Below are 27,545 nucleotides of genomic sequence, written 5' to 3' on the forward strand. Positions count from 1 at the left end.
TACAAGCTAAACCTGCTGCTTTTAGTTAGCTGAAGTGCCCCACAGAAGGGTGCAACCACCACAAGAACTGGAGAACCTAAGAAGGGTGGTAGCAGGAGTATACAACCAAGTGCTGGGGTGCAGGGAGCGTGGTGTTGCAGCAATCCACTGTGCCTCTGGAAGTCACACTTGAAATTCCGGCAGAGTAAGAAGAGAGGGGTATTCTGCAGAGAAAACAGACACAATCTGCTATCTGGCACACATGCCAACAGCATAGCAACAGTTTTTTATATGTCTTTTCCTTGACACTTTTGAATTTTTACCAATTTTAAACACAAAGTGTAACAGCTACAAGGCTTGGGAACCCAGCATCTAAACAAGGAAACTAGTAGAAAATAAAAATGCAAATGTCAAGACAATTTTGGCAAACCCTGGGAAAAGAGAAGATAGAGTAATTAAAAATATAACACATCATTTGCTTTTCAATTTTTAATGGGTATAATAAATGTACACAAAAGGAAGCATTGGCATTTTTGTTCATTTTAAGTGTATGAAATGGTAGGGAAAATAGACACATGGCATGAGTGAGGTCAGAAGTATCAAGACTGGTTTGAAATATTTCAAATGTCATGCTAACAGGATATTAAGGGAAGCTTTTAAAGCCATTATGAAGAAGGCTTGTTTAACAACAGAGCTAGAACCCACATTGTGCACAAGTTGACAGACTGAGAAAAGCAATTTTCCTCATGTCTCGTATATCCAGGAATTTCAGCTGTGAAACCTACATTAGAGTTAGCCATTTTCTCTCATTTTGAATGAGATCATTGACTAAATAAATTATTAGAAAGTAAGTGCAAACTGCTACACTACTTTGTCATGCTAAATCTATTACTAGAAAGAGTTTTAATAAGGCTGACGAAAAGGCAGCAGCATTTGAGATATTATAAACCAGTCTAGCACCAAGCAACTTGAAAGTCTAGTTCCCTATTTGCCCTTTGGTGGATACCCTTTGGGGAGTGAAAAAAGGAAAGAAATAAGCCACTGCGTACTGCAAAGACATGAACATCTGACTCCCGGGATAAAGAACAAACTTCATTTCCTGAGCTACAGATGGTTGACATGCGAGTTAATTTCAAAACCAAGAACAATACCAGTTACAGTGCTACAGGAAGATGACCTACAACACACTGGAACTGTATATTACCACTGTCCCTTTGCAAGCAGTCACTGTAAACAGCACATTATCTTATTGATCCTGCCGACAGTGCAGTAACATACATGTTCAGTTCAGCTCTGCACTTCAGGACTATTTTTAAGTGCCCTCAAAACAAAAGCTGTTTCTACAGCTCTCGTTAGCTATGCTAATGAATTCTCCTCATCGCCCTCAAAACACACATGTGGTGAACAGTTACTCAAAAGACGAGGTTCATTTACATACCTCACCCAAAGGGATCCAGGAATCAAGACTTTTTGCAGTGCTTCAAATGCATAGCAAACTGAAGTTGGAAGTTTTCCCAGACTGAAATGTGCATCTTAACTATCCTTCTGCAGCACTTGCAGATGTTAGCTGACCTAATTCTGTTCTTTCTAAAATCAGTGAAAACTACTTACTGGGGATTACCAAAGCCAACATTAAGTCTTGACAATGCACTAGGTGTACAACCACCTAAACTTCACTCTCAGCCAGATTCAGTTCCCAGCCCCTGTAAGCATAAGACAAACATTGTAAAAAAAGTAAATTTCATGTGTCTTCAATCTTGCATCTTTTCCTTCTGGAAGCAATTCAGATTTTTGTAAATTAATTGCATATTCTAATTCTGAGATGCTTGCATCTTCAATATATTAAAAGTGTATCAAACTGAAACGACAATGAAGAAAAAGATGATCTTATTTGTATTACTGCTTAATTATGGTTTTTAGAATTCCTGGAAAGTCTTACATACAGAATTAGAAAGAATTAGTTTGAAACTAAATTTCTTGGCCTACCAAAGTGAAACTGATGTTCATGACTGCTAGGCAGGTACTTCTACAACTTCAAAATAGTCATTAGGCAGAATCACATAGCCTTTTCCTGCCATATGTCTTTTTCTTTCTGAAACTGAACAATTCTCTCAGTTTCTCAATTTGTCTTTCCTGACGCCGGCACCTCTGTTGCGCTGTCTTGAGCTTCTTCCGCAGTTTTTCAACTTGTTCCTCCAGCTGTTGAATTCTTTTTCGCTGATGGACTGTATCCTCTACAGTGTAGTTATGATCGCAAAAAACAGCAAGATTGCTGGGGGTCTGCAGAGGGGGCATCAATAATCCAATACTTGGATCTACAAATCTGGCATCTATTGAGACAGATGAAAAGAAGGAGTGATGGAGACTGTGGTAGTACGGGAGCTGCTGGTGGTGGTGGTGGTGGTGGAGGTGGTTGGAGGTGGTGGCAGTGGAGGAGGTGGCAGTGGATCTTCTGGCTGCTCTGCAAATTCTTCAGACTAGAAAGAACAAGAAAAAATGTACATTTTCATGCTTAACATTGTTTACAACACAATTACAGCTCCAGAATAACTTAAACAACCCAGATTTAAATTAAAAAATAAATTTCAAGACATGATTTTCAAAACTGGCAAACGCTTCTGGGCCTGCTTTGTCTGGCTTCTCAACTGGACACATTTTTATGCAGCTTCATTTTAAGAGCTCTTTGAAACTCAAGGCCTTGATGTCTAAAAAAGGTTTTTTGAAGATTAGATTTTTGAAATCTATATAATTACCTAAGAAGCAAGAACACAGACTGCAGTTACATAAAAACGGACTTCAGATGACCTAGTAACTCATTGCTGCCATTCCATTCCCCTTTGTACCTCCTATTTTCTGCTGCATCATACCACTATGTAATTGAACCCTAACTTAATCAAGTCAGCTTAATCAGCTAACTTAATCAAAAACACATCAGAAGTGGACAATCTTCTGCTGAGGTAGAATAAGGGTGAACTACTGAGTGGGCTGATAGGCTGGCAGAGCAGACAAGTAGACACAGTAAGACCAACCTTCTCACAATTGGGAGGGACTCTTATTGGTTTTGGGCTGCAGAATAATTGGTTAAAAGAGACATCATGAACCAAAATAAACAGCTCTTCAACAGCAAAGCAGCTTTCTCATCCTTGGTATTTACTTTTGCTCAAACATAATTGCTAAAATGACAGAAAGTTATTTGATCTCCTGCTATCACTGCATAAATTTTCTGTCCATTATTAAATGTCCAAGCAATTCAACAAAAGGTATCACATACATGGAAAAAGTGGGAATCACAGACTTATAGAATGGTTTAGGTTGGAAGGAGCTTTAAAGATCATCCAGTGTCAATACCCCTCTGCCATGGGCAGAGACACCTTTCACTAGACCAGGTTGCTCAGAGCCCCACCCAACCCTTGAACGCTTCCAGGGATGGAGCATTCACAGATTCTCTGGGCAACCTGTTCATTGCCTCACCACCCTCATAGTGGAGAATTTTTACTTAATATCCTGAACTAAACCTGCCCTCCTGCAGTTTAAGGCCACACCCCCTTGGCCTGTCACTACCTGCCCTTATTAAAAAGTCCCTTTCCAGCCTTCTTGGGCTTCCTTTAGATAGCATAAAGTTGCTGTGAGGTCTCCACAGCACTTTCTCTTCTTCCAGGTTGAAGATCTCCAACTTTTTCAGACTATAGGTCTCTAATGAGGGCTTCTCCATCCCTTCTGGTTATCTACTGTCCTTCTGGACTCACCTTACAGTCCTCGTTGTTTCCTGTGCTGGTACCCCAGAGCTGGATGCAGGGTTCCAGGTGGGCTCTCACCAGAGCAGAGCTGAGGGGCAGAATCCCCTCCCTCCCCTGCTGCCCACGATGCTTTGGATGCAGCCTAGGACACGTTTGGCTTTCTGGACTGTGAGCTCACACTGCCAGGTCATGTTAAGAAAAAGGACTGCATAGCTGGCAGATGGAATGGACAGGGAGAAGCACAGTTCTTCCTTTGTGCACCAGCAAAATATCAATTGGCTCTACTCCACTGCAGAGTTTTTTTTCACATAAAACTGCAAGTTTTATCACATTGTCCTTGCTAGGTTTTCTTGTATAGGTCAGGACAATACAGATCCCAAGCCATTTGAGCATAGGCCAAAGCAGATAATCAAATTCTTCCCCAAAGGAGTCCAGTATAATTCAGAATGCTTCTGTGCACATGTTGATTGAAAAAGCACTGCTGAAAACAAAGTGCTTGCATATTGCCTATTTAAAAGAAAGCTTAAAACATTCTCAGTGAAAGAGGCACTGAACAATTTTTTTACCTACCCACCTTCCCACACTGTAGTATAAAGAAAAATGCAAGGTAAGGATCAGAAAACTTTGATTTTAAGAACAGACAATAGTCCTCACCATCAAAGTATCAAGCTCATCAGATCTGAAGGTTATATCATTGACTTCCTTGACTTAACATACAAGCAAGAAGATGTTTGGGTGTCAACCTGTCCCTCATACAAACTATGACATTTGGCAAACAGTAACTGAAAAGGCACTTTGCTGATTGGTATTGAAGTAAAGTGCTGATTGGCATTAAAGGGAAGTTTTAATATGCAGTCAATATAACTGATCACACGAAAGTACAAAATCAGCCAACTACTAGTCTTATTTCTCAGTTATACATAACTGCTGCTGTTAGTCTACTAATTTACATACAAAATTCTAAAGAACTTGACCCTATCCCTGCAATAAAGAACTGCACCACCCATAACTCAGCTGTCACTATCAAGTTTCTCTACCAAAAACCCTACAAAGCAAAGGTAGAGCCTGCAAAAAGAAACTCATTCTTGCTAGAAACAAAAGCAAAACTCAGATCACTGCTGGACTGCTGAATCAGAGACACTTCTGTTTGAAGATATAGAGTATATGCTACCTCTATATACAAATTATTATTGTCACAACATATCACAGAGAACAGATCTTCGGTATCTCTGTGACATCAGTGGCTTCTAATTACTTCTTCGAGCCAACAAATACTTGTCCTAAGACATAAGTAAAGAAAAGGAAAATATACCAAATTACATAGTGTGAAAGATAAAAAACCTTGTATTTCAAAATCAGTGTGGATTCAACTCCAAAACAACCACTATTATTCTTTGCTATTACATTGCTACTTGAAGTTATGTGGCAGTTTATTCAAAAGTGCCATTAATCAAATAAGAATAGAACTAAATCCTTCAGAATTAAAAGGCACTCACTCTTCTGTGTTTTTGTAGATCCAGGTATGACAGCGAAATTGGGAACGTGGCTCACTACTAATCCTGCTGCACCAGCAGTACTTTTGCAGACTACCCTATACACCCATTCAGCCTTCAGACTGTAAAAAAATTTGCAAGTATTTTACACACAATGAAGAAAATGTGTATTGCACAGATAAGCAAGGAAGTGCAATCAAACAAAAAACACAGCCGTATTTCCCTGTAAGTAATCTGTCTCCTTGTTTACATTGTTTCTATTCTCTTATCTGTTATTAACCACTTTTCATTTTTCAAATGTGTTGCCTTTTTATTTCTGCAGCACTCCAATACTGTATATAAAGAGAAAAACCGAACAAGAAAAATCTGAGTTTTCTTCTGTGCACTTCATGCCATTTAAGACTTCTGTTCCCCAGACCTACTCTATCTACTCTACCTATTCACTGTCTCCTTTGCCACTTTCTTTATGGCCGAACGATAAGAGATCAAATATTTCATATCCTTTAAAGGAGTTAAAAATCAATCTTTTCCATTCTTGTCTTGAAGTTATTACATCAAGAAGAACTCGTAAGTGACTTGCATCTCACAGTAAATTGCTCTAGTGGCACAATGAAGGGAAGAATACCCCACACAGTAGACTCAACCATCAGAAGTCAGAGACCAGTCTGGTTTTGAACACAAACGCAAGACAGAGGTACTCTCAGGACAGACAGATAGGAGGTGCAGGTAAGGTTCTGCCACACATTTTAACTTTGCAAAGCCAGGGAGCAGAGCCCTCTTAAAGAGGCCAGTTAAGTTTCACAGTCAGCATCCACCATGGTAGCAGTAGCCATCAGCCATGGGAAGAGAGTAAGTGGCATTTGCAAGCATTAATGAAAGCTCTCTCAGTCTCTGAATATTCAGGAAATGCTGCAGAACATCTTATCTCAGGGCAATACCTTCTTACTTTGTTGCCATTCCATTTAATTCACCACATGGATGCTGAATTAAGTGGACACATGAACAGGTCAGAGCCAGTGTCTGCCTGTACAACACTGCACTCCAAAGCCTCCGAGAGCCTCACAGAAAACATGCACAGCTGTTGATGGTGTTTCAGTCACCACAGCCCTCCTGGAGACCCCAGGTAGACAGGCTCAGCATCCTGCCATCCTTCTTCCTTCCCAGCCTGCATCCTCTCCCATCTCGCTGCCCTGCCACACTGCAACCAGTGACGTGCACGACACGTTCCGGCACCTGCAGCCATGTGTGCTTTGGGTTTACCTTTTCACCAGGTTCAGTGTAACAAAATATTGTGGGCACAGCATTCTCTTTTAGGAGCTTGTTATTGCATTCTCTCTTAAAGCAATCGGGGGTAAAGTGTTCTGAGCAAATGCTGCTGTATTTGGTCGGCTTGAAGTTTTTCCTCTTAACAGCAGCTTCCCACTTCTTGCAAAGATCGGGTCTTGTAAGAGGAAACCTGCAAGCAAGAGGCACTTTCAGATTTTCTGGAAAGCTTTATAAGGCGGGGTTTGGCCGGAGCCAAAACCCTTCGGCCCGGTCGTGGGGGGTGGGTCTCAGCCCGCTCTTGCTCTGGAACAGGCGGCTCAGAGGGTCCCGTCCCTCGGCTTTCCCCCAGGAGACGCCGGGAGGGGCGGGCGAGGCTCCCCACCCTCAGCAGCAGCGAACAGACACGTCCTTCTGTCTGTCTGTCCGTCTGTCGCCCGGAGGTCGGTACCCGCCTGCCCGCGCGGATTCCCTCCCGGCTCCCCCCGCACCTCGCGCGCGCGGCCCCGCGCTGGCCCCGCCCCCGACGCGAACCCCGCCCCGGTGCCCGCGCGCGCTCACTTGTGGAAGGAGATGGGCTTCTCTTTGTCGTATCGGTTCCGGCAGCGGTAGGCGGAACAGGACTGCACCATCCCGCCCAACTCCGCGCCCGCCGCGGCGCGGCCTCCCTGGGGACGGACGGACCGGCGGGGTGCTGCGAACTCACCGCCGGGCGCCCATGCTTCCCCCGCCTCCCGCGGCCCCCCCCCCGCGCCCCTGGCCGTCCGGAGAGGGACGGGAACGGGACGCGCGGCCTCTCCCAACTCCAAGATGGCGGCGCCAGCTTCAACGGAACCTCTCGCGGTAGCAGCGCGCACCGCGCTCCGCCCATTGGGCGCGTCGGCGCGCGGGGTGGGGGCGGAGCCTTGTTCGGCGGGCCCGCCAATCCGGCCGCCTCCTTTCTCCCGCTCCGCCCCCACTTCGCCGCCGTGTTCCGCCCACATCCGCACCCTCAGCTGGGCAGCGCCGCCCACACCCCCCGCACCCACAGCTGGGCGGTGCCGCTCCCCTCCGCACCCACAGCTGGGCAGCGCCTCCCGCCCCGCCGGGCACAGCCCCGGCACCGGGAGCAGTGCTGCGGATGTTCCTGCACTGAGGGAAGCCGTCAGAGGCTGCTCTGGCGGCGCCATGCCCGAAGTCCTGGGCGGGGATGGTTGCCCCAGGGGGCAGGCAGGGCTGCGCTCGGGCGGACGGGTGTGCTCAACGCGGCTGTCACAGGGACAGGAAGAAGCTGGCGCTGGTGGCTCTGGCTCTCCTCAGGGACCAAAAAGAAAAAAAAAAATTAAAAAAAAGGAAGGGCGGGGGAAAGAAAACGACGCAAGGACCACATTACCATAACAGTTGCATTAAGGACGTGTGAAATAACTCCGTGCCACTTACCTAAACGTAGTTTGGAGGTGCGTCAGAAAACAGCAGATAGATCTCTCAACAAATCGATCTATTGTTACAACTAAGTTTATTTCGAGCTTCAAGCAGTTTCGACACGTTCCCATTCTGTGGACTCATTTTCGAACGCTGAATTTGCAAGTAAAACCATCCTACCTAAGTGACAGGTTTTGTATAGGAATGACAGAGGAACCTACCTTTAGAGGCACCCCAGTCAAGTGTAACATTATATCTAGAAATTCACTGACAATGGCCCCAGACTCAAGTGAACCTCCATGGCTTTTTCTCTGACCCCACACAGATAATTTTTTCCTCAGCCCACTTTCCCCCTCTACACTTCCTTTGTGAGGGAAAGAAAAGGTTTGATGGCCTTGGCTTGGAGGTTGTGGCTTCGCTGATGAGACAGCTCTCTTCACCCAGATGATGGAAGGTATCAGTCACTGCCATTTGCTTTCCCAGGAATACGACAGAAAAGCCTGTATGGCAGCTTCAGCAATACTTCCACAAAACCACTCACATGAGCTGTTTTCAGTAGCCAGTGTTGCCTGAGCACGGCTAGCTCTGCTCCTTCTCCTATTAGGTCAGCCCAGAGACAAGGAAACCAAAATAAGCTCTTTCTAGCACTACCTTCCTCACCAAGAAAAACATGGTTACTCCTCCCCTATCCATGTGAATGCCTCTGTCCCTGGCATTTGCCTGATGGCTTTCTTCTCCCTTGAGTCCTCCTGCTGCCAGTTTTCTGGGCAGCAATTCTACCACAGCCTCAGGGACCAGGAGAGCTGGGCTGTCCCATGGCAAGATGATCTAGGGGTGATCAGAGCCAAAATCCAAGCTCACCAGCCTGGATAGAGTCCTGCAGCACAAGAGCAGGGCAGACACTAATGGGCACACCCACATAAGGTGAGGTGATGAACCAGGGTACAAGGTCCACCCAGGTAATTCAGGCAGGAGCAGCAGGAGATGGTGCCAGGAACAGAACTAGAAACACAGGTCCAAGGTTCACCCAGGAGATGGAGCTGAAGAGAGCAACACCTGTGATACAGTCAGGCAGGGACTGAAGGTGCTGGGCTGTGTTGAAAAGGAGCTTTTGCCCTATAAGCAAGAGTTGGGAGCCCCAACCTACTTGAGTGAAGGTCATCAGGGCCTTAGTCAGTGCACCTAGACTCCAGTTCTCCTATGGACCTGAAGAGCGATTCTGAGTCAGCCCCGGACTGGACACCACTATCCATCTCCTCCTCCACTGCTGGTTTTGGGATGAACCTAGGCACAGGGGAGGCACAGCTTGGCCATATAGATGGTGGGGCTAAGAGCAGAGTTCAGCAGCTTCACTAGACACTGAGAAGAAGCACATGGTCTTGACACATAGGAAGGAAATTCCTGGGGAGGAAACATGAAAATATGAGTAGGTTGCAAAAGGTGACACCTAACTGAGGGGGTCCATCACAGATCAGGAGATCTGGCAAATGTGTAGACGAGCCACTGAGACCATCAGCCAGCAAGCTGATTTTAAAGACTTAAATGAGAGCTTTCAGCAGCTCTATCAGGATCACATTGGTATCCTGAAGCAAAAGGGATTTATAAAAGGCTGTGTGGAAAGAAATTCCCTCATCCCATAAGAATTTCAGAAACTTGGAGAAGGGCAGAGGCAATTGTCTTGAGTAAAGATAACAAATAAATACAACCCCCAAACTGAAAAATGCTATTCATGTTTCAGTAATTTTAAAAATGTTGGAAATATGTCTAGGATGTTTCAAATCCTTTTTCTTAACTTCCCCCCCCCCCCCCCCCCCGGAAAAAAAAGACACATAAAATTCATGTCCATCTTCTGAGTGACTTTTAGTTTGACTATCTGGCATGTTTCTCGATGGCCAAGCACTTCCCCGTCAGACTTCCCAGTACAGTGTTGTCGGGAATCATTAGTCCTCGACACCTGCACTATCCTGTGCCCACCCACCACAGACCGAACGCACCAGCACCTGCCCCAGCAGCCGCCACGCCCTTGCTCGCTTTCCTCCTGCAGGACTCGTCCCCTGGCCGGAGTGATGACCCCGAGAAACACCCCCCCGTTCCCGGATCAAGGAGGCACTGCCTTCTTTCTCACACCGCAGTCGCGGGGCGAGTTTCTGAGGGGGAGGAGCAGCGCGGGTTCCCCACGGACACCCCACCGGGAAGCCGTTCCGCGCAAGCCCGGAGGAGCGGGCGGTGGGGGGGGGGACCGGCGGCGGCAGCAGGGAGGAGGCGACGGCGGGGCGGGCAGCGGGCCCGGGGCGTGGCGCGGGTCCGGCGGCGCCGGGAGGCGGCTCAGTCCCCGCTGCCAGCCGAGGGCGGCCGGCCCCGCGGAGCAGCCGCCCAGCCCGGCCCGCCCCGCGCCGGAGCCGCCGCCGGCCGGCGAGGGCGGCAGCATGAGCGGCGGGCGTAGCGGGCGATCCGCCGTGAAGATGGAGGCGCCGTTTTATCCCGAGGAAGGACTGGAGCTGCTGCCCGACTTCGTGCCGCTGCCGGGTTTCGGTACCGCCGGCGGACCTGGAGCCGATGCGGCGGCGGGGCAGAAGCTGCTGCTGGGCGCCGGGAAGAAGCGGGACCTGCCGGCTGCCGCCCCCGCGCCGCTCCCGGGGCCCTTCGCCCTTCGTCCGCCTGCCGGCGCCCGCGGCAGCGCGGCGGCTCTGCGCTTGCTGCCGCCGCCGCCGCCCGCCGCCGCCCCGCCGCCCACCGCGGGCTCCGCGGAGACGGGGAGCGGCGGCGGGGCGGCGGCGGCCCGTGGCGGCCCTGAGGCCGCGCTGGGAACGGCTGCGGAGCTGCCGCTGCTGAAGCTGCCGCCGGCCGCTGACCTGGAGCAGCTGCTGATCCAGGGGGGCGCGGGGCTGGGCGCGGGCAGCCCGGGGCCGACGGCGCCCGGGGCAGGGAGCGGCGGGGCGGCGGCGGCGGGGCCGTTCCTCTACCGGCAGCCGGTGACGCAGGAACAGGAGGGTTTCGCCGACGGCTTCGTCAAGGCCCTGGCCGACCTGCACAAGCAGAACCAGCTCCTGGCGGCGCCGCCGCCGCTCTCCGCGCCGGGACCCTGCTGCACCGCCCGCCCGGGGCCACCAGGAGCCCCCGCCGCTGCCGCCGCCGACCCTCCGGCCGTCTACACCAACTTGAGCGGCTTCAACCCCGCGGGGCCGCTGAGCCCCTCGGGCAGCGCCTACCCCTCCGCCTCCGCCCCGCCGCCGCCGCCGGGCCTGGCCTTCGGGGCGGCGGGTCTGGGGAGCGGGCGGCTGCCGCCGGCGCGGTCCCTGGAGGAGCCGCAGACGGTGCCCGAAGTGCCGCCGTCGGCGGGCGGGGAGGGCGGCAGCAGCGCGCCGACGCCGCCGTCGCTGTCGCCGCTGGACGCGGAGAGCCAGGAGCGGCTGAAGGCAGAGCGCAAGCGGCTGCGAAACCGCATCGCCGCCTCCAAGTGCCGCCGGCGGAAGCTGGAGCGCATCGCCCGGCTGGAGGAGAAGGTGAAAGCGCTCAAGGGGCAGAACGCCGAGCTGGCCGCCACCGCCAACCTCCTCCGCGCCCAGGTGACCCAGCTGCAGGGTCGCGTCCGCAGCCACCTCTCCTCTGGCTGCCACATCAACGCCGCCGGGCATCCTCCTCCTCCTCCTCCTCACGCCGCCGCCCAGCCGCGGGAGACTCCCCCCGAGGCGGCCGCCGCCGCGCCGGAGACCAGCGCCTGCTGAGGAGGGACACCCCGCCGGCCCCGGCCCCGGCCCGCCCGGGGGCACCGCGGGGCAAGGTGCGCGCCTGCCGCCGCCCTTCTGCTATTATTATTTTTTTTATTTTTATTAATTATTATTATTTATTTACGCCCGGAGAAGGTGGTTTTTTTTTTGCGGGAGCCGGGTGTTGCTAAGCGTTTCCCGAGTTCTGTCGATGTCGCATTCAGCAGCGAGGGTCTCCGTGGGTGGTTCTGGGGCAGGTGGTTGTTAATTTTTCAGTGAAGTACTTGAGGTCTGTCGAGATTTCCGAAAATAAGAAAATTACTGTTTACAGAAAGATTCAACTTTATTTTCATGGGGGATATAAAACGTGTGTTTCCTAATACACCTTACTGAACTGTATAGCAATGGATAAGCTTTTCAAACTTAAAAAAAAAAAAAATAGCCAGAGTCGTACCTTTTGAAAAGATGTGCGTGTATATATATATTTAAAACATAATATGGCTATGTATATTTTCTTGGTAATGATAAAGAACCTTTTTTAAAATACTGTCTTTCTCTAGAGCTTTAATTTGCCATTGAGAGTTAAGACAGCTGTGTGGGTGCTCTTGCACTTACATGGCTTTGATTTTCAAATCGAACCCTGGAGGGAAATGATTTTTGTTGTAAATCTTAAGCAGATTGAAATGCATTGCTGACTCAGTCATAGGAAAATAGTTTTCTAAACCTGTATGCTCCATATTTCTTGTGCCAGTGCGAACTTGGGGCATTGATAGTTATTTATTGAAACTTGAACACTTTTTGGACGTTGCCTAGACCTTATTTTTCTAGATAACACGTTAGTAGAGAAAATGGTTACTTTGGCAAAAAGAGCTTTACTTTTTTGTTTGGTTTTTTTTTTCCTTCACTGTGTACATTCCAGTAGTATGTGCTCTTTCCATGGTATAGTAACAATTCAGTGCTATACAGGAAAGGGCTCAGATTTGGGGTGGGTTAGCTGTAAAGGTGGTAATTCCATTGTATTCTGTTTGAATAAATCACAGAAATATTATGGAGAATTAGATTTATTTTTCAGTAGAAATCTGTATATCTTGCTTCTTGGTCTACTTTGTTCTAAAAAAACTTTCTGCAATACTCTAGAGACAGAAAGAGTCGATGCTAGAATGTGAAGTGTTTTACTGGTTGGGAAGAATTGGTGTGATTTATTTCTTTGTCGAGAATTTACTAGTAGAAGAGTATAGCAAAGGAACTGTTTCTTCTGATTAGACATAATCCTCAATGAGTTTTTGAGAGCTTTAGGTCCCTTGCTCGGTGCCACTGCCTTCCACGCTTCTGCTGCACCTGTGTGTTTTGAGCATAGCCGCTAGCGCAGCGCTGCCGAGCCCTGTGGCAATGGTGCGGTGGGAAGGGTCTGTCGGAGTGTGACGGTCACCTCACCAGAAGCCCCTGCGTGCGGCGGCCGCGGGCCGGCCCTGCCGCGGGGGGAAGGCAGGGCTTCTCCTGAGCAGATCCAGCTGCAGTGTGGGGCCCTCTTCCTTCGTTGAAACTGTGCTAAAAACTCTGCTTGAGCTCAGAGGCAAATCTTTCATGGGGATAAGTGTCTGTGCCAGCTGGTGAAAAGGGGTAATCATATGAGGAGCCAAGACGGCATAGACATCTCTTATGTGTACCGCAATTGCTCAGATCTGTTAAAGCCACTCAGGAGCTGGTAAACATCTCTTACCTCTCCTGAAGGCTACAGCTGATGATTTGAAATCCAATAAGAATGGGATAGACTCACGGTTTTTCATGCTTTTACTGGGGATATGTGAGTGCTATCTGTTCAGAAAGTTGAGCTGCAGCAATCAAGTGTATGACCTTTTTAGTGCATAGTTGTTCCTGGGCACATGTATGAAATTATATGAGAATGCGTAGTTACACTGTTACTGTAGCTGAGATGGCTCCAAGGGTATTTCTTTTCTTAATGCATATGCAAATTAGGTAGAAGCCATATTAATCATTGTATAACTGTTCGATCATGTCACCAGAGCCTTTTTTGATGGTTGAAATGTTTGCCTGTAACAGTACATTCTGCTGTTAGAAATACTATTAGCAGATAAAAAAATATTTTGATCTTTTAGGTTTAAAGACTTCTTAGGGGCATTCTGAACCATACTGCATACAATCTGTAGCACTGCTTGTTATATAATAACTGGGTGAAAAATATGGTTTTTACTTTGGTAGTCATCACCCATCTGCAAAGATGCTGCAAGTCTGGAGAAACTGATGAAAAACTTATTTCCCCCCACACTTAACACTTTTCCCTAGTGAGAGGCAATGCTGCCTGGCAGATGTGAGATGCTTTACTGCATCTGCGCAGTAAATTTATATGTGATGAGGTGAGGGTTTTTTTAAGGAATTCTGGAAAAAATCATAAGAAATTACATGGTGAGCACCTCTACTTTGGTCCTTGTCTTTGTAAATGAGTATAGGGCTAAGTAAAGATCTTGAGGTAGAACACAGGACAATGATAAATACAGCTGTGCAATACTTCTTCTTTACTTACTTCATAATTTCTGGTCATAATAAATTAGCAATATCCAAGCAACATGGGGGATCCATTAGGCACGAGAAATCACTGCAGTTCCCCTTCTCAGACACAGGCAAGGCTCTAGTAGGCTGTAGTCTAGCAGGGTTATAATAACCTCCCCCTTTTCAGCATGATAATGTTAAAGCTCAAAACCACCCCACATTACCTCACTTGAGTTTGAGCTTTCTGCAAGAGCAGTCTCACCCCCAGCATATCTAAGACCTCATGTGGTAACTTCTTTGATAGCCTGCTTTCTGTTCTAGCTGACAACTGTTCAATGGTAGAAGTGGTGACAGGCCGGCTCTCTTACCCTGATGACTGATGAGAGATTACTAGTGATGCTGGCAGCTACAGTTCTCTGCCAAATGCTGCTGTTCTGGTAGTGGAGTTGTCCAAAATAAAGGTGTTTTCTGTAGAGTGATTGGTTACCTTCATAAATGCATTTTTTTTTAATCTAGCATTTCGACTAAGTAACAGAATCTAACACTGACATGACCAAAACTTGAGAATAGTGTTGGGGTGGTTGGATTTTTTTTTTTCCTGCTTGGACTGGTTCTGCTAGAGGTTGCTGCATTTTTTGCAGATACTTGAGTGGAAAGCCTAAGCACCTAACACTTTAAACCAATATAAAAAGACTCAGGAGTACTTACCTGCTGCAGCTGTCAGACTTGATTGTTCCTGTCTTCTAAAATGTATTAATACTCTGACTTTCAGCCCTGCAGTGTTCCTAAATCTTTGAATATGGCTTCTCTATTTTGTCTGCCTTTTTTCTTCAGTTTGTTGTTAAATGTATTTGTCTTTTAGGTTTTGGTTTTCTGCCCAAAACTTTGGTCACTGTGAGATGTTAAAAGATAGATACTGGGTAGAATTTTTTCAGAATGTTTATATTATTTGCATCCATATAGCTCCTTTTCAGTAAATCCAAGCAAGCTGGCTGTGTGTTACTGTAAGAAAAACAAAAACAAAAAATCAAAAAACCCTCAAAAACAAAACCCCAAAAAAGCAAACAAAAATATTAAAACCCCAAAATAAAACAGTTATGTTCACTGTTAGCACAGTGCTTTTTAGCGTTTTTCTTCATCCTTCAAAACTACCATGCTTTGTTATACTTGTACACGCTATTTGCTGATCCTTGCCAAGACTCACACTGTGTGACTTTATTTGCTGGCTACCCTCATGTCCTTCCAATCTGATTTTTATTCCAGATGTGAACCCATTAAAAGTAAACATCCCTCCTTGTTTCTTTGCCCCAGGTGTAATCTGCTCTGGAGACTAAGTAGTCTCCTCCTTTTTCTGTTTTGGTTGCTGGATGCTTGCTCCTGTGCATATCTTGTTTTTTGCTCAGCAATTTTTGAATGTGCTTGAACCGGTATCTTTGTTTAGATGTGAAGTGCCTTCTTATTTAGGTGCTACAGCAAAAGAGTTTGATTCATATATGGCTTTGATTTATTTGAATTGTTACCAGTTCTTTCCTGTCTTGAAAAATAGGAGAGGGAATGTTTTCACTGAGAGAAGACTTGTTCACTCCTTCCTTGGGCAGAGGGTGCAGCCCCCAACAGATCTGCCCCTGCTTGATGTGAGTGCAAGGAAGCCACTCTGAAAACACTGACTTGAATGATGTCATTGCTAAGAAAGTTGATTGGCTTGGTCCCCAGTGTAGTGAAGTCTGTTGGAATCACAAGGTCTCCAGACAGGTCCAGGTAGCCGGTGAGTTGTTCTCAAAACTTTTACTGTGATTCCAGGTCGAGCCCATTTGGTATGCTTAGGGAGCCCTTCCGAAAGCAATTATTTTGTATACTTTGAGAAACATGGGTGTTTGGACGTGGTAAGTCCTGATCATGTGAGGAGCAATTCTGGTGGTGATGGTCATGTTTTCTGTTATAAGACTTTGATGGTCTTCCAAAAGGCAAATATCTCAACACATCTGGACTCTTCACTGTATGTCAGTAGTCACTGCTGACTGCTGTGCAGTGTTCGAGATCAAGGGTGGCTCTACGACAGTTCTCTGTTATCTTGGTTTGTATTTATGTCTTTACAGAAGAAGGAGTCATGAGGCATCCTTCATTCCTTTAAATATCTGATTGACTCTCTGTTTCACCTTTGACAAAGGAGTGGCCTGCCCAGGTTAAGCCCTGAGGCACTCTGCACTTTGCAAATGTTAAAGTGGAAATTTATTCGGCAACTAATTTGTAATCAGTTATATAAGTCATTGATGTTTCCCAAAATACTGAATAGTGTTGTTTGATAGCTTCTGAAGTACAGGTGCATGCCAGGTCTGAATTACTAGTTGTGCTGAAGATAGTTATCTTGGCTGCCATAACTGGAGTCTTAAATATTTGAATCCAGTAGGTTCTTAGAGAAAATTTTTCTATATCTGAGATGAATGTGGAAGAGCACAAAAACCCATCTATTTGTAACATAAGTCATTCTTTGATGCATTTTATGTGTCCTGCTTCTGGAGTGCAAGTTAAAAAAGGAAAAGCAATGAGTTACATTTTCGTTTATTCATACATGCAGCTGTAGCTGCTGCTGGATAATTTTGCTCTTTCCTTACTTGATTGTCCAAGTGTCTATGTTTAGCAAGTAGACAAATTGAAGTATGACATATCTGTGTACGTATTTGATTTGTACAAAATCACTTCCATTTTTCCAGTTTTTTGTTTGAAGTTTTACTGTAAGAATGAGTGTTGAAGAGTTCTTAGTCTGTTTTGATGCTTGTTGGTCACTACTTTTGATCTGTACTCTCTATAGTAACTGCTCATCTTCCAGCAGAGGTGGACAGTAAAGTATGTCAGGGATTCCCCTCTTTCAGTATTTGGCAAGACCTGTATCAGCAGAAAAAAATCTTGGGCAGAACCTTCCACAGTGTGTAGTAATTCTGCAAATGTTCTCTCTTCCTTCTCACACCATGGTCACTTGTTGTGGAGTTTCATCAGGGTTTTGTGTATCTGATGAAGAATGATAAGTGTTCCTGTGACAAAGTGCAGAATCTAAAGTTTGTAAGAAACTTGTTCATCTTGCTGCACATAGTGCAACTTTACTATGAAGATGTTGAATTAAATCTGAATGTGTGGAGACTCAGGCCTTTATGGTACATTATGGGAGACAAGAGGTTTTAGTAATTCATAATTACTCCTCTCCAGTGTTTCAGAGATCTGTCTCTTTTTGTCCTATGAAGTGTCTTGCAGCTGTTTGTGCTGTGAAACTTCTCTCTTCGTAACGACACTGTAGCTTGGAGGTGGGACAGAAGCAGCTTCCCCATGAACTGGTCATGTGTGACAAGCTAAATGTAGCTTTCTGAGAAGTGCTGCAACAGTGAGGGCACAGCGGAGAGCCTGCTGTTGTTTGTGTGTTTCTAAAAGCGTCTAGAAATGTATACACATAAATCATAAAAAGAGCAGCTTTCCAAGGAACCATCCTGTTGCCTTGCTATGAGCATTGATTCTTGCTGTTTGTTTTAATCCGCGAGCACTTTTTCCTAAGCTGTTGCATACCTGAAGGCTTACTTTCTGCATCAACATAATCACAAACCGGATCTCTGCTTGGATGTTGAAACAGTTGGCTTCATACAGGTCAATCAGAATGCCTTGCTCTAGTTGTCTTCGAAGGGTCCCAGTGGGGAAACAGTGGTGGGGAGGAAGGAAACTAGTCTAGGATCTGTGTCTTCACACCTGTACTGTGTATTGAAATGCAACTTTCAGCTGAGTAGTCTTGACAAAAGTGCATTACTGATGTAAAAACTGTGAATCTTGATCTTGTGTCTGCAGGGGACACAAGTTCTTGTGCTGGAGTCTTTGGGCACTATCCTCTTAAGTCAGTGAGGACTAACTGAAGAAACAGCAAATCCAGCCTTTATGAACTAATTCTTCTGAGGCACAGATACCTGCAAATGCATGTTGAGGTGTTGTGAGTAGACACCAGCATGCATAGAGACGGGGATGGCCAAAGGAAGGAACTGTGATTTTCTTAGCTGCAGCAGTACACAATGGGGTTTTTCATATGCTTTTGTTGTGGTCAAATTCTTCCAGAAGAAGACTAAGCTGCATTTCTGTGTGTGATCACAAGGTGATTTTTTAGATTTCCAGTCAAATTGGAGGACTGACAAGCTTTGCAATGCTCAATTAACATGAAAAAATAACTTATTCTGAAGTCACATTTAGCCTTAATGTTATCTGAAGTGCTGCAGTTCATGTGTAGTAGTTTACTATAAGGTGAAATGATTATCATAAATAATGTTTTAAAGGAGTCACCTTAAATAGTTATCTACATGATGTTTGCTTTTTTGTCTGCTTTCAAAAAGTCTCTCTATCCATAGCATAGCTAGCTGTAAATTGAGCTTTGCTCTCAATTTCAAGTACTAATAACAAACAGGGTCTGCAATAGTTTAAGGAGTAAATGTTCTGGCTAAAGACCGACCATTTCTGTAGGAATGCTTTGAAGGGATGGCTGGGCTTGAAGCCTTGCTGACATGGAGATAATAAATATGACCAGTTCACTGTGCACTAATACACTGCTAGATTCTGTTATTTAGCACACTGCTGATAAGATTTACTACTACTGTTACTTACTAGTTAAGAAGTATGAGTGGAATTGTAAGTCACCTAAATAGAGTCCATGCAGTCTGGAGAGCTTTCTTGATGGAGATCAGTAACAGACTCCCATCCCATACTAAAGGGAGCAAAAAGAAAGCCTTTGGTTGCAGTCTGTGTTTTGGTTTTGCAAGTCAAATTACTTTTTTAGGTTGGGTCCTGTTTTACCTCAAAATTTATTTGACTAAATTTGAAAACCTTTCTAATAAGTACCTTGAAGCATGTCTTGCAACTGTTCAGTTGCAATCAGTGGTTGTACAACTGTGGTATTACTTCTGTCATAGATGAAGAAAGCTGATACAGTTAAGAGTCAGGGTTCTCACTGCATCCCTGTTCTTAAACAATGGACTGAACAGGTGAAAAATCATGACCAGTAGCTTGAATTCTGAGGAGGTGGTTGATACCATTTTCTTGTCCTCTTCAGAGAGCTTCCTGCTACCCCAAGGAATGTGCCCCTTCTGCCTCATATGGAAAATTGACCTTTAAGAACAAACAGTTTTAAACTAACTAACTAACTGACTAACTAAAGATAGTCTTCTGGTACATGCTGAGTAATTTGGAAGATAACATACTGAACTTGACAATCTTTCCCACACTTCTGTTTCATAAATCTTCAGATTTTCTTGTAACAGGACACAAGCAATGGCGAAGTGTCAAATAAAGTTAGTGTTCTGTTCCAGAGAGTGTATTTTGGATAGTCTCCTTCTTTTTCCCTAGTAACAACTATGGAAGGAGAGCAATAGGAGATACTGATATATAACTTGCTGTTCTTCACAAGTAGAGCCAGACTTTGAATTTTTTGATTTTTCCAATTTTTAACATTCTTTTAGTATCCTTCATGACAGGGTGACAGAAATAGTGAGGAAGTACTATTAGGGAGTTAAATGTTCTTGCGACATCTAATGTCACAAGATTAGATGTGACAGTGATTTTTTACAGTCTTTGTGTGCACCCTGTAAGTGAAATCACTGCCCGTATACAAGCCAGTATGTCCACGTGGTATGATACCACTTTCTCGGCAGGCCAATTGTGTCTAATAAAATGTACATCTTCATTCCTTTCCCCTCTGGTAATAGTTAGAGGTGATAGTCAAAGTTATCAGCACCAGGATGAAGAAAAAAAAAGGAGCAGAATACGAGGAAAAAGTAATATTTATCTCTGAAACAGTATTTAATGGTAATGTCTGTTGTATGTTTAAGTGCAGATAATTAAGTCTGCTGTTCAGAATGCTTTTTAACTTTGTTTTGTTATTACTGCTTGATTGTCTTCTAAATGTCTCTTCTTTAGAAACTGTGCCCCTCCCTGTTTGACCTGATGACTAGTGATTTCACACTTACCCTTATTTATTTAAAGCCATGGCAACCACCGTACTGAAATGTCATCAAGTAAAGCCCAGGTCTGCGTGCTGACTGGTGATGCAAAGGTCTGCTCTCTAATAAAATGCAGCCCATGAAGGACGAGCTCCAAAAGGCAGCTACGCCCTTCGTAGCTTCAAGCATTTGCTCTAATTTCAGGGCTTTGCCATGTGGTGTTGCTCAACGTGCAGCAAAACAAGTTCTTGCGAGCCCCTTGAGCATTCCTCCTCATGTAACAGATTAAATATTCAGGCTTCATTAACTCTCCCACCCACCCCTCCAAGAAAAAAACCTAAACCAAACCAAAACCCCACAGAATCAAAACCAAACCTGAAACAAAAAGCCCAACACAAGTATATATTGGAGGATTGTTTCGCTTTATTGCAAAGTGGTGTTAATTACAGAGAGGCTTAGTGCAGTTCTGACATGTGAGCCATTAATCTAAACACTCCCAACAGTGATTTTGCTTTGGTTGTGCTTTGCTACTTTGTACAGGACAAAGGGAAGGGAGTAAGTGTTGCAATATAGTATTGTGCAATTCCTGACTTTTAAATAGAAAATGATAGGCAAGTCTGCATAGGCCTCTTGCACGCCAAATGTAGCCACTGATTTTTGCCACTCACACTGTTTCTAATCAGGAATAGGTATACACTGGCTTCTTAAGGTCAAAAGGGGAGAAGGGGGAGAAGGGTGGAGAGATTAAGAGGTTGCAGTACCTGTGAAGGGCCCTGAGCCTCCTTGGCCTTAAAACTCAGAATCTGTTAGATTACCTCTAGTTTATGATATCTGAAGGTAATTCTTAGACTCCCTGTGCAGCATCTTACCAGGAAAGGCAGCTGGGTCTGTATTGCTGAGTAAGTCTTTTGGTGAAGTAGCTCTTCAGCTTTCTGTGTTTTTCCATCTGTGGAGTTGTAGCACATTCTTCCAGGACAGTTTCTCTTTCCTGCAGTGGCTCATCTAAAGTTGGCTTGTTGCTCCTGCAGTTTCTGCCTATAGTGAAATATCAATCTGAGGTTTGGGGGACCACATGTGTGCCCTCATTGTGTGGTGTTTGTGATGGCTAATCTTGTATGACTCAAGAGAGATCCCCTTAGAAAGGAGTAGCTCCAGTTAGGTGCAGACTGGGAAGGATGAAGTTTATCACCCTTAGTGCAGTATGTCTTTCTATCAGTTCAACAGAGTAACTAACTCACATCAGATAAAGGAGAGTTCTTGGGCAACGGGACCCAACTTTGAAAGCTCTTGGTGGTTTCTGGTTCTTGCTGAGCTTCTGTGATGCAGAAAATTCTCCATGATCTGCATTACTGTAATCACAATACCTTGTAATGTCATGGACTGGCGCTGCTGGTAGTATCACACACGTTCTGTGGTCTTTACTGGGATTCATGCCACATGCTAATTAACAGAAAAAGGATTTCCTGTAAAGGGCAAGAATCCCCTCCCTGCTGTGCCACCACCAGCATCCCCAAGCTCTCTTTTTGTCCCAAGAAGTGTGAGCAAACTGCTGCTTCCTAAGTTCTTTAATCCAAGCTGGTTCTTTGCAGGCCTTCAGGCATGGCACTGAAACTTTCTCCTTCAGGGTAGCTCTTCGAAATGAAAGGTGGAAGCCAAGAAGTTCAAACTGGGCTTTGCTCTTCCAGCAGCTTACGTGCAACTAATTGGTGGGTGGGTGTCTGCCTGCATCCTTCCTTGGGTTTTTTTAAGTTGGGTTTATGTGTACCTTCTTATTCTGCCTTACTTATTAGCTGGCACAGAGGAAGCCTCTGAGAAACCCTTCAAAAATTTCTGCTTTTGGTAGAATTTTATAAAATTGCAGCATGTGAACAGATTCAAAAATCCCAACCAAAAAGAACCAAAAAAACCAAAAACCCAACAAAATAAAAAACAAAACAAAACAAAAAAAAACACCACAAAAGCAATCCAAAACAGACAGCAAAAGAAATAACTCTGTATGGATATTGATTTTGTGAAGTCTTTAAACAGGTATGCTGGCAAGGGCATTGCACACAGATGGAGATAGTAGTGAAACAAAATTCAGTAGCTACTCATTTGCTGGATTTGGTCAGGAGAGATTTTAAAGGACACTTCTGAGACCTTTTTTCTGATGTGGTGATTTTTTAAAATGTAAACAAGCTACAGGGCTTAATAATGCACAACTGAGGATTATGTCCATTGTAATTTTTTACAGTACTTTTACTAATTGTATTATATTCAAAATACTTATTTCTGAGACAAAGTGGACGATACTAGTGGGCATCTTGCACTTGATTAAATGTAAAACATTTTCTTAATTTAGTGATGTGTTTAGGAGAATACTGTAACTTACTGAATATACAACAGTGATAACTGTGTTTACAATAATTATAAAATTCCTACTGTTCAGTGGTAGCCAACTTGTTTGAGAATTGAAAGTAAGGCATACTGCAATTGGCAATCTTGGAAAAATTAACTCAATGCTGCTACCACTAAATACTGTGGGATGGATACCGTGGGTTTAAATGGCAGCAGGATTGTATTCCAAGCCTCTGTCTTAAGTACTTATGACTAAAAGGCGACTTGCCTTGTGCTCATTTATGTATCCCTGTGTGTAGTACATCAGTTAGAAATCTGTTAATGATTGATTTGTAACATTAGGACCTTTATGGAGATCACAGTGGGGTTTTTGTTTGTTTTTGTTTGTGAGCAGACACTTAGACATTTTGGAATGTATAACATTGATCCTTGTGCTGGAATTGTTTACATGCAAAAATGTATTTATGATTTTTTTGCAAACTGCAATGTGCAATTTTGTACATGTGTTTTAAACTACAGAGTTTATAAGGAAGATATTGTATGTACAATACTTGGACATGAGTATTATTTCTTTGATATAAATATCTAGAGGAAAATTAAAATTGCTTTATATTCATATTTTTGGCTGTGTTTTTTATTATTTCAGCAAGAAATTTAGAAGTCGGCTTAAGGCATAGAGATTTGGGCTTTTTAAGAAGTACTTTAAAATCGTGCTTGATACACTGATTCCTTTGATTGTGTCGACACACTGAAGTGCAAGGAGGGACGAACTTCTTGTAAAAATGTTGTTCTTTGGGATAACTTCCCAATATATCTATATCTATATCTATATCTATATCTATATCTATATCTATATCTATATCTATATCTATATCTATATCTATATCTATATCTATATCTATATCTATATCTATATCTATATCTATATCTATATCTATCTATATCTATATCTATATCTATATCTATATCTATATCTATATCTATATTCCCTGTATATATGAGTGCAGTTGCAGCCAGCTCTGATATCAGGTTTCAGGCCCTTGCTAAGAAAAGCTGACTAGAGTCATCAGCGCTGTGGGATGGGTCTCCAGTTACCCATATATTGGGTTACCCACCCATTCTGTGGTTCAACAGAAGGAGTCACAGTAAAACGTTTTTGCAAATAGAACTGTTCTGAACCACATCTGGAGTAAATCTGCTAAATTAAGGCGTTTATTTTTCTTTCTTATGATCAATGTTCTTATGCACATTGATACATCTTGACAGATTCCCGAAGGAGAGCTACTCGGTAAACATCCGCACGTGCTGGAAACACTTCCGAAGTTCCAGCTGAAAGCTCCCGTGCTCTGGGAAGGCAGCCCTGCCTTCCGGATGCATCCTTTCAAAGCGGTGTCGCTGGGCGGAGTGAGTGCCAAGCCCCGCCGAGAAGGCTGCGAGGATGCGGAGCTGAAGTGGGAGCTGAGAAGCTCACACGCGGCTGGACCCCGTCTTTTCTCTAGAGTGCGTGGGTTCCAGGTCTGGCACTGAAGAAACAGTAAGAGGGAATGGGTTTTTTTTCTGGTTTTAGATAACGAATGCTAGGATTTCGGAGGCATGACAGAGCTGGGGGAGGGGAAGGAAGCTGTAAGCACACTTGTTGGAGCTGTTGTATGTTGGCACTTAGGTTTATGACCAGTTCGGTGTAGGATTACTGTGACTTCTAAATGTGAACGGTGCCTTCTTCAGTGCTCTGGGAGTTGTTTAATGCTTTTTAATCTCCATGTTGTGCATGGCTTCAGGCTGTGTTTCACACATGCTAGTCAGACCATTTCTTGCAGATTTCCACTAAAGACAGATTTCTTCATGGAAAACTCTGTAGCACTGTTGCAATAACCTTCATGCTTTCCAGATTAATTGCAGAGGGGAAGTAGAACAACAAAATGGTGTGTGCCTTTAATGATTTTTTAGATGTTTTTTAGATGTTTGAGGGTATTCTTGAATTTAGGAGCATAGGAAAAGTGTTTTGAATATGTGGTACAGGGACTAGTCTACTTGTTTTCTCTAAGCTTTTTGTTCCTCTAGCTCTGCGTGTCTCAGAATGGTGCCTTCAGAAGTGCTCAGGAAGGAGATAGGTGAGACTGTGCTTAGTTATCCAGAGGGTGTGGAATAAAAGTGGGTGCTTTGCACTGTTTGAATAACTGAACTGGTGTTCAGGTTTTCTTTTTTCTTCTGAGAATGTTCCCTTTCTTCTCCCTCTCTGTCTTGGAGTTCCTCACAGAAGTAAAACAGACATGGCCCTTGCACAAAACCACAGCTCTAACACAGAGCAGCAAACTCGAAGTTTTTTTCCTGGGCCCTGCACATCTTTCAGATTAAAGGAGGCAAAGGCCCATAGGTGTTCTCAGCAGCCTATTATTTCTTTCCCTTCAGTCAGAGTGACTGAGGTTCTGGCATAGGTCGTTCAGGTAGATCTGGCAGATGCATAAGTTACCAGAAGACAAATAGCAGGTGACACATAAGAGCTGTGAACTTCTCTCACTTGTCCTGATGTGAACTGGTTACTTTCTGTTTCATCTGTAGCTGGCTGCATTAAAGTAATTTCTATGTTTTCCTCTTCTCCGGTGTGACATAGCAAAGTGGAAGATATGACATGCAAGTTGCATTGGGTTTCCCCCACACCAACTGTAAATTAGGTCAGGAAGTATAAATTACAATATATGGGCAGATATTTCATCATCTGAGCCATTCTACCAAGTCTGAAATTCATGCCATTGTCATTCTTGCTACAACTCTCAAATGTCAGCCCCAGAAAGACCCAGCTTCAGGGCGGGTGGGGAGTTAATGACTGTAACTGATGGATTCATCAGTTCAAGGAGGTGGTTGGATGGGTGTCAGCCTGTGGCCATCAAGGTGAGCAGGGCTGGAGGCCTGATTCCTGAGATTCCAAGTTGCAAAGGCTGGTCACAGATACCTTGGATACATGCCATGTCCCATGATACGACTGCTAACAGTAATGCATTGTAATGGTTGAATTCTGGAGGGTGTCTCAAAGCTCATTCTTCAGGTATCCAGTTACCCAGACCAGGAGCTGCAGGAGAAGACAAATAGGGCAACCAGAGCACGTAATTTCTGACCATCACCTTGTAGCTTTTAGTAATCTCTGGAGGCACCTGCATTCAGCCATTCTCTGAGCCATACTTTTGAGTTAAAAGGGCTCCTGCTCTGCTCTGACCTGGCAGTACCTCTGCACCTGTAGCCACAGCATCATGTAACCTCCAACACAGCAGCAGCTCTGAACACCACACTAGCTGAGGTAGATACGTATGGGGTCGAATGTTCATCCTTTGCTTATTTTCTTGGTCATTTTTTGTGTGTTATTTCCTTTAATCAAACAAGTTTTTTCCTTCGGACTTAGTAGAACAGGTCCAGTTTCCATAGGGAGCAGAATATCACACAGCTCAGTCATCACCTCAGTCAGCCATCCAGGGCCCACCTGAAAGGAATATGAAATGAGTTTGTGACTGCAACTATTATATCTGCTTGAGAGGCCTTAAGCATATCTTAGCCCTGAAGGTTTCCAGCTACCCATGGCCTGCACTCTCCAGTGGAATAGCCATGTCCCTGTGTTACTCTATTCCTCATCAAACAGCTGGACCTCTGTGGTGGGTTGGCCCTGACTGGATGCCAGATGCCCACCAAAGCTGTTCTATCACTTCCCCCCACAAATGGACAGGGGAGACAAAACATAAGGAAAGGCTCAGGATCTAACAAGAGAGAAATCACTCGCTGCTTGCCATCACAGGCAAAACATACTTCACTTGGGCTGAATTTTCTACCAGTCAAAATCAGAGGAAGATAATATGTAAAACAAATCCTAAAAACACCTTGTCCCTACCCCTACTACTTTCCCAGGCTAAACTTTTTTCCCAATTCTCTACCTCCTGCCACAAGTGGTGCAGTGGGAGATGGGGAGTGGAGGTTATGGTGAATGCATCACATGTTATTTCTGCCGCTGCTTTCTCCTTAGGGAGAGGAGTCCTTCCCCTGCTCTACTGTGGGTCCTCCACAGGGTCACAAGTCCTACTAGAAACCTGCTCCAGTGTAGGATCTTCTCTCCATGGGTCCACAGGTCTCTGCCAGCTCCCTGCTCCAGCAGCAGCCTCCCACAGGGTCACAGCCTCCTCTCAGGCACCCACTTGTTCCAGCTTGGGGAATCTCAGTCCTGGCACCTGGAGCACCTCCTTCCTCACCTCTGTCAGTGTCTGCATAGTTGTTCCTCTCACATATTCTTACTCCTCTCTTCTCTGGCCACAGTTAATTCTTTGCAATAACTTTTTTCTTGTTTTAAGATATTATCACAGGGTCATTACTACAATTTCTGAGTGGCTTGGCCTTGGCCATTCTGGAACCATCTGGCATTGCCTCTGTCAGACATGGGAGAGGTTTCTGGTAGCTCCTCACAGAAGCCATCTCTGTAGTGCCCCCATTACCAGAACCTTGCCATGTAAACCAAATACAGCCTCCCAATGCTCTGGAATTCCTGATGCTTATAGACAGTTGCAAAGAGAACTTTTTCTTCCTTTCCACCGTTTCCATCCTTTCTCTATGGCTGAGCTTTCCTTTGGTGCCTCCCACTCACTGCATTTCTCTAACCCCAACAACTGCATCTCCATCTGCTCCCTCAGGCTGCAGCTGGCAGCCTTCCCAGCTCCCCTCCCTCTCTCTTTGCCTTTCCTCCCCAGGTGTGTGTAGGCACTTTGCTGTGCAGCAAACCGAATACCCACTCCTGAAGAGAGGACAGAGACTGTATACCATGTTATCCTCCACAGTTTCACCTGTCAATGTACAAAAGCAGGAGGTCTCAGTTCAGTGAACTAATAAACTGACTGACAACTGCAGCTGTAGAAGGGAGGGAGCCTTTGCATAAGGTGAGTGTCATGAACCTGCAGGCTCAGCACAGCCTTGCTTTCCTGGGCCAGTCAGAGCTAGGGTAAAGCCACACCAAAAACGTTGCCTTAAAAACTGTCTTTGTGGATTTGCTCCTTGGTTCTAGGGAGGTCTTGGATCTCCCTTCTTTTTGGGTTCTGTATTTAGCAGGCTTAAATAGGGGAGAAAATGAAGGAAAAATCCCAGACAGAAAATTACACAAAATTGAGACTAATGTAAATACTTTGGGGCAAAACA

At 45.1% G+C, this 27,545-nt stretch overlaps 2 protein-coding genes across 2 annotated transcripts; one reads left to right on the forward strand and one right to left on the reverse strand.

The window, feature by feature from the left end:
- Nucleotides 1-439: 439 nt before the first annotated feature.
- On the reverse strand, nt 440-7,437 carry THAP1 (THAP domain containing 1). The gene is given in 5 exon segments (XM_058827424.1): nt 440-2,061; nt 2,063-2,299; nt 2,389-2,456; nt 6,470-6,665; nt 7,034-7,437. Coding segments are annotated over 5 exon segments (642 nt in total). The 5' UTR covers nt 7,105-7,437; the 3' UTR covers nt 440-1,991.
- Nucleotides 7,438-9,939: 2,502 nt separating this feature from the next.
- Nucleotides 9,940-23,221, forward strand: LOC131572633 (transcription factor JunD-like). The gene has a single exon (XM_058825883.1). The coding sequence runs from the start codon at nt 9,940-9,942 to the stop codon at nt 11,596-11,598; it is 1,659 nt and encodes a 552-aa protein (XP_058681866.1). The 3' UTR covers nt 11,599-23,221.
- The last annotated feature ends 4,324 nt before the right edge of the window (nt 23,222-27,545 follow it).

The sequence above is a fragment of the Poecile atricapillus genome, chromosome Z (assembly GCF_030490865.1).
Source record: "Poecile atricapillus isolate bPoeAtr1 chromosome Z, bPoeAtr1.hap1, whole genome shotgun sequence".
Lineage (NCBI taxonomy): Eukaryota > Metazoa > Chordata > Aves > Passeriformes > Paridae > Poecile > Poecile atricapillus.